This window comes from Pinus tabuliformis, chromosome 1_2 (genome assembly GCF_031772625.1).
Source record: "Pinus tabuliformis cultivar Carrire ecotype Pingquan chromosome 1_2, CPIR1, whole genome shotgun sequence".
NCBI classification, from domain to species: domain Eukaryota; kingdom Viridiplantae; phylum Streptophyta; class Pinopsida; order Pinales; family Pinaceae; genus Pinus; species Pinus tabuliformis.
This window is the reverse complement of record NC_142298.1, coordinates 1,023,177,934-1,023,190,065: the sequence shown is the minus strand read 5'-3', so window position 1 is coordinate 1,023,190,065 and position 12,132 is coordinate 1,023,177,934. Positions and strand designations below refer to the sequence as shown.

Genomic DNA, 12,132 nt, shown 5'->3' with positions numbered 1-12,132 from the left:
ATGTATTTACCAAGTAACATGTAGTGTCCATAATTATTCTTGTCCTAACACAATACCATTGAGCATGCTCCTTGCATTTTGCATCAATGTCTTGTTCATCCTTTCTGTAGTTCCATTTTGCTGAGGTGTGTATGGAGTAGTGTTCAACCTTGCTATACGACACTTCTTACAGAATTCTTCGAATTAATTCCTATAAAATTCTCCACCATTATCTATTCTCAACACCTAAATTTCACTCTTTGATTTTCCAAAACTCTTTGAAATTTTCAAAGACTTCAGATTTATTCCTAAGGAAATAGATCCATTCCTTAGGAAGTCATCTATGAATGAAACATAGTATACAAATTTACGAATTGATGGAGCCAACATAGGTCCAAACACATCACTGTGCACAAACTGTAATATTCCCTCTACCCTTGTAGCACCAAATGAGAATCTTATCTGATTCTTCTTCCCATATAAACAATGTTCACATAAATAAAAGTCCAGATAACAATAAAAATACCTTCTATCATACCATTACCATGTAGTACTCTAAGTGCCTTCTCTTTCATATGCCCCAGTCTTTGATGCCACAACATAGTCATTTCTCTAGAGATTGTAGGAGTTTTTGTTTCTTTAGCTCCCCTCATAGGAACAACATAATCTTTGCACCCATCACTAATAGTGCTTCCCAATAGCTTATACAGAGTTTCAATCCAAACTCCTCTTAGCAATACCATTGCTGCTTGAACCATCATGCAAGTATCCTTTTCAAACACCATTTTTACACCTTCATCACTCATCTCGCTTACAAAAATCATATTTTTGGGCAACTTTGAGATGTGAAAAACACCAAGGAGTGTTGTAATCCTTCCACCCACGAGCTTCAACTTGAATTTTTCTCATTCTATGATTCTATCTGTTGTTTCATCTCATAGGAAAACATCACTAGTATCATGTCTTTCATATTCACAAAAACACTCCCTTTGAGAAGTCATATGAAATGATGCCCTCGAGCTGACCAACCATACCTTATGATCTACATGGGTAATTGAGGAATTCAGGTACACATCCCCCTCTTCATCTGAGGAGGTTTTTGATTCTATCAAAGAAACATCATCAGATCCCTTCCCTTTCTCAACAATTTTGGATTTACGATATATCTTGTAATGCCCTTCTTTTTTGCATCTCCAACATAACTTTACTAATTTTCTTGTAGACTAAGATTTTCCTCTAGATTTAGATCTCCAACTTAAGGACTTGTTTTTATTTCTATTTTGGGAGTGTTCTCTTATAGACAAGGTATCTGTGCTCTAACTTTCCATGCTTTAACATTTCATTACCTCTGATAACATGGATGATACTATATTTTCAAAGCTTAAAGTAGTTGCATTACTACCTATGGAAACAACCAAACTATCTCATGACTCTAGTAAAGAACATAACAAATTGATACACTTACCTTCATCTGAAATCTTAATATGAAAAGGTATTTACTGACTTACCATAGTATTGAAGGTGTTAATATGCTTTGTCATCAAGTCTTCACCTTTCATTCTTAAGTTATACAATTTTTTTGCGTAGGAACATTTTATTCACTAGGGACTTACAATAATACAAAGTCCCTAACTTGTTCTGCCATGCCTTCATTGTAGTTTCTCCTGAAACATTTAGTAATACTAAATCTGAGATGCATAATCATATTGTGCTCTTTACCTTTCGATCCAACTTGGTCTAGTCTTCTATTGACATAGGTGCAATACTAGGATCCACAATGATCCACTGATCTTTGTCCACCAATAAATCTTCCATTTTGAGCTTCCACAACCCAAAACTCTATGCATTGAATTTCATGATCTCTATCTTTGAACTACTTGCCATTTCCTTTCACCACATGAATCAATTTTGTAGATCTCCCATTGTAACATGGTTTACTATAGAACTGAGCAAAACCCCTTAGCCACAAAATCATCCATTGAAGCCAAAATTGCTTGATACCAAATGAAGGTTTTAACCTTGTACAATTAAATTTTGTAAACATATTCTTAATAAAATGGAAAATATGCAATAGAAAATACAAACATTAACACAATTTTTACCTTGGAAACCCAAATTGGGAAAACCACAAATGTTATATATATATATATATCTTGTGACATCCATAAACCACCAATCCATTTATCCTAGATCAAAATACAACTATAGTTCCTTAATCAGAATTAGAAAACTATGGGTTAGACCACCATGTGGCAGAAAACTGCTAGAGGAGAAAATTGTGCACCAAAATTGTCGTTTTTTTTTTTGTGGGGGAGGGGGAGGGGGAGGGCAGTGCTCCCAAACCCCCACACAGGGAGCTTTTGTCCCCCTGCAAACCCCCCTAACAAAGGGGGCTTCACCTCCCCCATGATCCCTCCTAAAGAAAGGGAGCTGTCGCACTCCCTATGACCCCTTAACTATGCCCGATGCAACATACAACACATGAGAATAGTAATGTAAAAAATATAACACATAACCAACACTTGTAACAACACTTGTAACATGCAAAAAATTTGCAATGCAAATTCCACCCCACCCAAATACATCATCTCATACAATCTCTTCTTGCACTTGTCATAGTCATGTAAAGAATACCTTTAAACATTTAAAATAGCAAAGCTTGCACTGTGCAACCCTTTACTAATGTTTCTGCATGCTTTTTGTATATCTCTGTGATCACTACAGCGCTTTACAAATGCATTTATACGTACCTGTAAATCTAAATAGATTGCGCACGGACTTTGTAGATCTCTGAGATCAATACAGTGTTTTAAAAATGGTTTTAGATTCACTTGCAAATCCGAATAGAATGTGAAGGATAAGGAGTTATAGAAAAAGGTTGGGTGCCATAGCCAGTTATCACAAACATTCACAAACGAACGATGTAAAGAATAATGTATGAGACTTGCTTGGATGTAAAAAAGATAAAAAATATGCAAAGCATTTTCAGGTCTGTGTGAAACATAAGTGGAAAAGAAGAGATGCCAGTTATAAAACATTACCATAGAATTTCATAATCTGGAACCATAGGGATACTTATTTTTTATACATGTAGAGAGTTAAACTGTCCACTTCGAGACCATACTGTTCATCTATAAATGTCGAGAGCTCAAATGTCTTGTGTGGAGAAATCTACAACAGCATTACTTCTCGGATTCAATACCTTTGGCATAATATACACCCACTGGAATTTCTCCAACAGGATCTTAGGATACTATATCCCTATACGTCCAGTTACTTCACAAGTAGAAACGTACAAGAGCTAGCTTGCAAGATCATTGTTTTTGAGGTTTTCTTTATTTGAAGAAACTGTGGGGTTATTTGCCTTCCAAAACTTTAAGCTGAAATTCTCTACTCTCTGTTGCAACGTCCCTTCAATCTGCTCAAGTGAAAGGCCCTTTGTTTCAGGCATAATAATGAGTACAAAGAAAAGTGCAATCACTGATATTACCCCAAAAACTAAGAATGTCATGGAAGTGCCAATGGTTACAGTCATAGTGAGAAATGTTTGTGCCACTATCAAATTAGAAACCCAATTTGCTGTTGCAGCCAGGCCTCCACAGATACCTCGATACCTCAAAGGATAAATCTCAGAGTTGATGACCCAAGGAAGTGTTCCCATTCCAGGAGCAAAGAAAATAATGTACAGTGCCAGTCCAAGAACAGCCAGCCAACCATACTGGCTTGGGCATCCTCGGGTAAACCATGGTCGAGAATCACCTTCACAAACATGCTTCACTGTTGAATTTGACAGTAAACAGGCTCCTGGCAACAACTGAGAAAAAATGTTTTTTTCAGACACTGATTTTATGTTTGCAATTTTAATTACCAAACTTAAATACAAGAGGGGAACTTTTAAATCCATATTTAAACACAAGAAATGCGAAAAGAAGTTGAAAAGACACAATCCTCTGTACTCTTTCATTGTCAATTCTCAGTACCTGGTTACCTCCAGATGCACAGAATCCACAATCAGGGCTGGCCTTTAGGCATTGCATACAGTCCCATGCTGCACTTGTTGAAATATATTGTGGACATTGGTAACCTGAAAATTGTTGGGTTGCTTTCCTGCTTACTAAAGGAGAACTATCTGTAGTTATGTGGAATACAATAGTTAATAGGACTAGTGATGTAATTACTCCAAGCAAACTGGAAACAAGAAGTTTTCGTCTTCCAAATCTGTCAATGAGATAGATCGCCAAAATAGAGCCAAGAGCATTCAAGCCTGAAGTTATTAGAGACAGCAACAGAGCAACTGTGTTGGACGCAAATCCAGCCAATTGTACAATGGTAGGACTGTAGTACATGACAGTGTTGATGCCAACAAATTGTTGAAATATCTACCCAAAACAGAATTTGACATGTTTGAGCCATTAAATTAATGTGATCAGTCAAAAGTAATTACAAAAGCAGGGCAAAAAAAAGACAACGTTGGTCTGTGCTTACTTGAATTCCACAACCTGCAATAAGTGCATATCTCACTTCTTTGACCTTCCATAATTGACTGAACTGAATCTTTTGTGAAGGCCCGTGCAACTCAATTTCTTGCTCAACAGATTGCTTGAGCTCTTGAATTTCATTTTCAAGATCCTCAGGGGGATATATCCTCTTCATGATGGCGATTGCCTCTGCTTCCCTTTTCTGTATCCAATATCAAAAGTCCATAATTAACATTCTGAATCTAAACAATCTCTAGATTGAAAATTTGAGCCTTGGAAAAAAAATATTATGATTGTATACCAGCATATTCAGTGACCTGAAATCCATACCTTTCTGTACAACCAACGAGGAGATTCAGGTAAATAGAACATTAAGAAAAGCTGTAGAAGTGCAGGAACAGCTGCAATTCCAAGCATCCATCTCCAAGTACCAGGTGCCTGTAAAAGTCATCCCATGATTTTTCAGGTGAAATTAAATTTTCCACTTTGATATTAATAAAGGAGGCTATACGCATGTGAAGTTGAACTAATGGTTATGAGTTTTTTTAATATCAATTAGTCAAGGTGTAATGAATCCACCTTGACAACAACGGGGTGATTTATGAAGTACTAGTTTATTCTCACAACGAGCTGGCCTTGTCATAGTGTCTTAGTAGATGTAATAGCATTCTCTCTCAATCTGTTTTGTGGGCTAGAGGATGTAGAAAGTTTTAGCCAAACAAAAGCTGAGAGGTACCAGTTTCCTGGGGGGGTGCCAGAGGATGAGGAGAGCTTTGACTAACCTGGATAGGGTAGCAGAAATGTAATCAAAACATCCTAAGAGCCATATTAGTATTTTAAGATTGTCCATCACACGTATTAATAATTATGTTAGAGGGAGACTGTGTTAGTTTTTTGTGAAAATATACTCGATGTTTCAATCCCAGGGTAGGGTTTATCATTAGGAGCTTTAAAACTCCTGACGGGGATCATCCTCTGATGATGATCCCTACTCTTTTTGCGAGAATACACTCGACATTTTGATCCCAGAGTAGGGATCATCACCGAGAGCTTTAAAACTCCTGATGGGGATCATCCCCTGATGATGATTCCTACTCTCATCATCAAGAACTTTAAAACTGCTGATGGGGATCATCTCCAGGAGACGATCCCTGCTCTGGGATTGAAACAAGTATATTCTCACAAAAAACTAACGTAGTCTCCCACCAACATAATCATATTAGTATTTTGTTTTGAGTGCTTTATGAGGGTCAGAGAATGTAGAGAGCTTTGGCTAATTTGCACAGGGTAGCAGAATGCCAATGAAAAACATTCTAGGAAGTTGGAACCATTTGTATTTGCACAAGGAACTTTTGGTACCTCCATAATAGAGTCAAAAATATAAAGGCCATTTGAAAATTTTCCATATTCCTTAAAAGAGGGAAATGGAAGCAAATGTCCATTTAAATTAGGAAATATTTCCAAGTAAGAGATATCTAAAAATAACAGCAAGACAACAAAGAAAAGCCACCAAATTTTCCTCTGTAAAATAACACACAAACATTTTTCTTTGTAAAGATAGCACACACCTTGGTGAATGCCAGGTTGATGCAATATGACAGGAATTGTCCTCCTGTGATGAGAAAACCATTAGTACTCACTATAGCACCCCTCACTTTCGTGGGCGAGGCCTCTGAAATATAAAGGGGTGAAGTCATTGATGCCATGCCTATACCCAACCCCACACAGATTCTACCCATTATCAAAACTGCAGGGATTGGTGCAGCAGCCATGAGAATTGCCCCCAGAATAAATACAAGATCAGCTTGCAGCAGCGTTTTCCTCCTCCCAAAATGGTCACTCATCCACCCCCCGAATCCAGCGCCAATGATGGCCCCAGCAATGGCAGTGCTCACAATAGTTTCCTGCACTAATTTAAATATCAGAGTATATATATTCTGCGATCCAAAGCAATACAAGTTCTATGGAGATTGGCGGGAATTCGAAATTTCACTGAACAATATTGTTGTTGAATACCTGTAGAGTTGTAGAACGGTCCACAGCTGGAAAATCATCTCTAATATACAAGAGCGCACCAGATATAACTCCTGTAATTTGGCACAACATGTATACCTTAGACAATTCATCAAAACCTTCAAGTTACTGTGTGTATTGGTAAAGATACTGCAATGGGAGCACAGACTGTCACATACCGATATTAAATCTGATTGGATAAGTATACTAGCATAGGTATGTCTTAATTTGGTATTCATCATACATGATTATGATACTTCCGAGGTTAATTTGAGAATTTCATACCTGTATCATAGCCAAAAAGAAAGCCTCCAAGCCCTGCAGATAATGCCAACTTGAGTACAAATGGGTTTTGTCTGATCACGTTAATACATGTTGTAAATTCTAGGGCATCGGCCTTTGCAGGTCCACCTTCCATCTGCATCCATTAAGAACACTATCAGTATATAAAAATGTTTACAAAAAATAAGGCCAAGTACAGAAAGAAACTATCACTATTACAGCAACCCCAAAAAACCAGTGAGGACACAACCACCAGATCTATAGATTGAACAAGATAATCTACCTACATGTTTTGTAAAAAAACCACCTAGCATATGGATTTTCAAATAACAAACATGGGTTAATTGCAATGCACTCGCACCACACCACAGCCCAGCATAAAAGAAGACTTTCAGTCCTACTCTGGCTAAAATTGGGTGGTTTCTGTGACTTAAATATAAAAATTAAAAACAAAAACCATTTTGATTTTCTGCATAGCATATACATTTATTTGGCTCTGGGAAACCAGAGAAAATTGACATGTAAGATCAAGTTATCAGACAAAGATTGAGATACTTGAACTAATAAACTTAAATGAAGTTAGAGAAGAAATTGCATAGAAATTTTCGGAACTCAGAATTTTCAACCACCAAACTGAAATGACACAGTGAATTTTGATTAAATTTTAATCCAGCCAGCTCACAAATTCAATCAAGCCAAGAAACACAGAGATGTCTCGTTTGGAACACTCATTACCTTTTCTCTGAACTACACTCTTGAGGATATTCAAGATTATCAAAAGCAACTTTCTGTCAACCTCTTCTGTGCCACAATTCAGGCAATATCCAGACCTCCTTTGCTCTTCAACCTCAGCAAACTAGAGCAGCAGAGCTTTAGCAAAATCTATCATAATCTCCACTTTCTCCTCCAAAAATTCAAACAAAGCACGACCCACTTCGGTACTCTACGATTCTCAAATACCCAAGAGACTCTGCAACAAACTACTCCTCCCTGCACCTCCTTTTATACCAATTTCTGCACGTTGTCCTTCTCGAGTTCCTAACTCGTTAGAAAACATCCACATCCACAGTAGACCAGAATATATTATCTTGACACTGTATATACCACACTCATCCCTCTCAACTCCGTTTTCTCACTAATGAATCCATGCATGTGTGGCCACAAAGCTTCGTTTTACACAATTAACTAAAATTGAGTATTTCACTAGGAAACCTCCACAAGAAGTGCCTTTTCGAGTAATTTCGGCACTGTATATATCACTCCTTGTGGAGTAATTTCGCCGCTGTATATACCTAATATTTAATCCTCCATTTTCCCACTTATCATTCCATGCACGCATTTGTCACCATAGCAGAAATCACTGAAATTGAAAATTATGACTGGAATACATACACAATGTATATCCATCCGCGGTAAACACCTTTGGAACGCGTGCATGCCGTTGGCACTGTCTGTGTTTCTCCAAGTTGTCAGATTTTCACCCTCTTCTGTCTTGCCCCGTGTACACCATTTTTCAGGTAACCTGGCATCAAGATTGTGCACTTACTCTGTGACAACGTGTATGCACAGCATGTCAGAGTTCGCCTTTTCGTGGTCTCCACGTGTAAAATCAAGACTGATTGGATAATGTATTTGGTTAAGAATTAAGATAATGTTGTTGAGACATAATAATGGCGAATTTGGAAAAAGATTAAAGTGGATTTGAACATAGAATGTGTTTTGAAGTTTCGTAGTTCATTTGGATTTGATCTTTGACTCACTAATGTCTTGTTTCGACCACAAAAGCTTAACTCGTGTTTCAATACATGGCCCACATTGTAAGTGAGGGGATTGGAAATTCCAATTTCATAATTTTCAATGGAATTGTTCTTAATGTGGTTTTTTGGATTTTCTGGGTCGATGGAAAATTTTGAGATGAAATACTAATTTGTGTAATATATATTGGTTTTTTGATTGTATACATGGATTCAACACATTTGAGGTGAAATACTAATTTGTGTAATTTAAAATGGTTTTTTGACTATATATATGGATTCAACACCTTGAAAAACCCCTACGACACTTGGATTGTGAAGGGGTTACTCATCAAACTTGTGATTTCAATAAATTCTTGAAGGATTTTAGAAAAATTAGATTGGAAAACCCACCGGAAAAGCTTCCAAAAGTAGCACTAAAGACAACTCGATTTTGAATCACATATAAAATATTTTATTTTATAAAGTTGTAATTTATTTGTTTTAAGTTTTAGAAGGGTTTTGGGCATATTTTTTGGTTTAATTTGCTAGAATTTAGTAGAAATTTCTTGTAATCACAAGTTTGAGTTGTAAATTCTCCACAATCTGAATGCTTCATTGATTTTTCAGGTGCCGAATTCATATATATAGTCAAAAACCTATTTTTAACAACAAAAATTAAGATTTTGACAAAAAAATTGATCAAATTCTAATAAAAAACTCCATAAACACCACCTTTGACTTCATATTACGAATTCATATATAGAGTCAAAAACCTATTTTTAACAACAAAAATTTAGATTTTAACAAAAAATTGATCAAATTCTAATTAAAAACTCCAAAACATAACATGTTTAAACACCACCTTTAACTTCATATTACGAAGATCGCCAATCAAATTACTTCTTAAAAACATTTTAATATTTAAATTAAAAAAATATATTACATATTTATTTAAAAAAAATAAAATTTTAAAAATTTTCCAATTTTAAATGTTGTTGGAAGAAAAGCATGAAAATATTTAAGGAGAGAATGATGAAAGTAATGTCTCTCTTCATAATGAAACAATTATTTCAAAACGTGAGGATATTTAAATAGTGATATCTACCACAATTGCCCTGATAAGACTAAATAAAGTGCTCTTTTGATTAGACTTTTTGTTACGTCATTTATATGCCTTGGTGTACAAATATGTACCGGTGAGTTTCTATATTTAGTTAATAAAATATGTACTGGTGAGTTTCTATGTTTAGTTAATAAATAAACATTATAGAATACCCAAAACAATGGGAAGACAATGGAAAAAATGATTTTTGAAAATTCACAAGAAAATAACATTCAACCAAGAATCTAAATATATTTTCATATAGATTTCACGAACTTTCTCCATTCAACCAAGAATCTAACTATATTTTTGTATAGACTTCACAAACTTTTTCTATAATTAATTTATGAATATCTCTTTTCTAGACTTCACAATTTTTTCCATAAATATTGTATGGATATCTCTTTTTAACACCTTAGGATCAAATTTATAGGGAATATATAATGCAAGATTGTTAGTAGTGGTAAGTAAATGCATGTAATATTGAATTGCAATAAGACATTAAATGGAACAATGATTTTATTCCAAGAAGTGATTTTATTCAAAGAAGTAATGTAAGGAGGTTTTATGGATTTTCAGATCAGAGTCAAAATATTTTAGGTGTTTATATTGTTGACTAAATGGAACATGTTTCGATTTTAGAGGTCAATAATGTAGAGGTCTCTTCTCTTTTTTCTGCACTCCAAAAAAGACAATTATTTGTAGATTCAATGGCTTTTGGCCAAAACCTGAAGCACTTACCGAATGGATTTTTTTGTCATGGACACAAAATTGTGATAGATACTTATGTTTGTAAGGATTTTTCATAGTCCAATTTGACACTCAAAAGGACCTAGACTTTGTTCTATAGGAAGGGCCATGGTTTTGGGGAAATGTTGGGTTATTCATCACTCCATGGTTTCCAAAGTTTGATGCCACATCAATGGTAGTCACAACCATGCTGATTTGGGTGAGACTTCCAAACCTTCTCCTTCCCTTCTTGCACCATAAACTTCTTTAAGTCATAGGAAATGTGTTGGGAAAATTCAAAAAAAAGGGATATGGAAAGAACATAAAAATGTCTCTTCACCTTTGCCAGAATATGTGTGGAAATAGACCCGAGCAAAGAACTTTCGATCACATAATTTTGAAGCAGAATAATTTACAGTGGTCGCAAGTTTTAGACTATGAGTATACGACATTCGGATGTCGTGAATGTTTTCAAATAGGTCACTTGCAGAATACTTTCCCACATGCTAAGAAAAATCCAAAAAAGAAAAAGAGGCAGCCCAATTGACCAAAAGGATGGCAGTTTTCAAAGCTTCCCCTTTATGAAATTGAAGAAGAAGAAATTAGAGAAAACACTCAAGCCCAATTTGATGTAGAGAATCAAGCTAATTCTGGTCATCAACCAGAAGAGGAATCCAAAATCAGGCAAGATCAATCATATAGATTCAGCAGGGCTCTTTCCTTGTAGGCATGTAAATTTCATATGGGCTTGGGGGCAAAAAAAGAGCCCATGTTTTCGATAGTTCTAATTCTGACAAAGAAACATCCCATGTAGATGTCGATAGTGCATTGGCAATGGTTCCTATTATTCCAACTTCAGATGGTTGGCACAAGGTGCAAAAAACAAAGGGTCAAAGACTTGCTAATGCGGAAAATGTCAGCTATATTTCGTCTCTTCTATTGTACATGCATTAGTTTGTTATGTTTCTTTTGTTTTTATCTCTATGCCGAGAGGCGATCTAATCTAAGGAATGCTTCATAGCATGTGCAAAATGTAATTTATTTTCCCTCAAGATAAATAAAATTATGCATCTTTTTCTATGGAAAAACATTAAACTCTAATAAAATGTTATCCATGCTGACCAAGACCAAAATTAGCTAAGGAACAAGATAAGGTTTAATGTGAAATAAGATGTTTAGGGTAAAAAAATCTACCTTTTTCTAAAATATTCACCAAAAATATTAATAACGCAACGAAAATTCACTCAAACATCAAGTAACTATTTAATTATTTAAAATAAATATAATATATATATATTTTTAAATAAAATAGACAATTTTAATAAAAGTTCAAAAAATAATAGCCCATAGGGCGTAGCTCAATTGGCGATCTCCTTGTTATGAAGTAATATGTAAAGCATGAGATTCAAAGTTCAAATCCCCGTGGGTTAAACCAATGAAGAAAAAAACAAAAAACAAAAAAGTAATGTTTATGAGTTGGTGATCATTATGATATGAAGTATTGTGTAAATTAAGAGATCCTAGGTTCAATTCCTCCAAATTAACTTGGTCTACGGAGAGGAGGAAAGGTCATAGGCCCTAGAGGTCAAGCACCGAGAGGGATCAAATCAAAGGTTAAGCACCGAGAGAGATCAAATCTTTCAAGCTGCAAACCATTTTTTTGAGTGGAAAACTTGATGAAAGGTTTGCACCTATAGAGACTTGATCCATCTCAATGATTGATAGATCCAAAGTTAAGATGGATCCAGACTGGTTTAATTATTAATTATTAATAATTATAATTAATATTTTTTTTTATTTTATTTTTTAATTT

At 35.3% G+C, this 12,132-nt stretch overlaps 1 protein-coding gene across 1 annotated transcript; it reads right to left on the bottom strand.

Annotated features, from left to right (window-relative positions):
- Positions 1 to 2,960: 2,960 nt before the first annotated feature.
- LOC149209596 (putative inositol transporter 2) lies at positions 2,961 to 7,888 on the bottom strand. Its single transcript, XM_089396415.1, has 8 exons — positions 7,488 to 7,888; positions 6,756 to 6,888; positions 6,474 to 6,544; positions 6,026 to 6,361; positions 4,788 to 4,895; positions 4,465 to 4,659; positions 3,960 to 4,358; positions 2,961 to 3,793 (listed from the first exon to the last, which is right to left on the bottom strand). The coding sequence occupies exons 2-8, from the start codon at positions 6,886 to 6,888 to the stop codon at positions 3,281 to 3,283; spliced, it is 1,755 nt and encodes a 584-aa protein (XP_089252541.1). The 5' UTR covers positions 7,488 to 7,888; the 3' UTR covers positions 2,961 to 3,280.
- Positions 7,889 to 12,132: the final 4,244 nt, after the last annotated feature.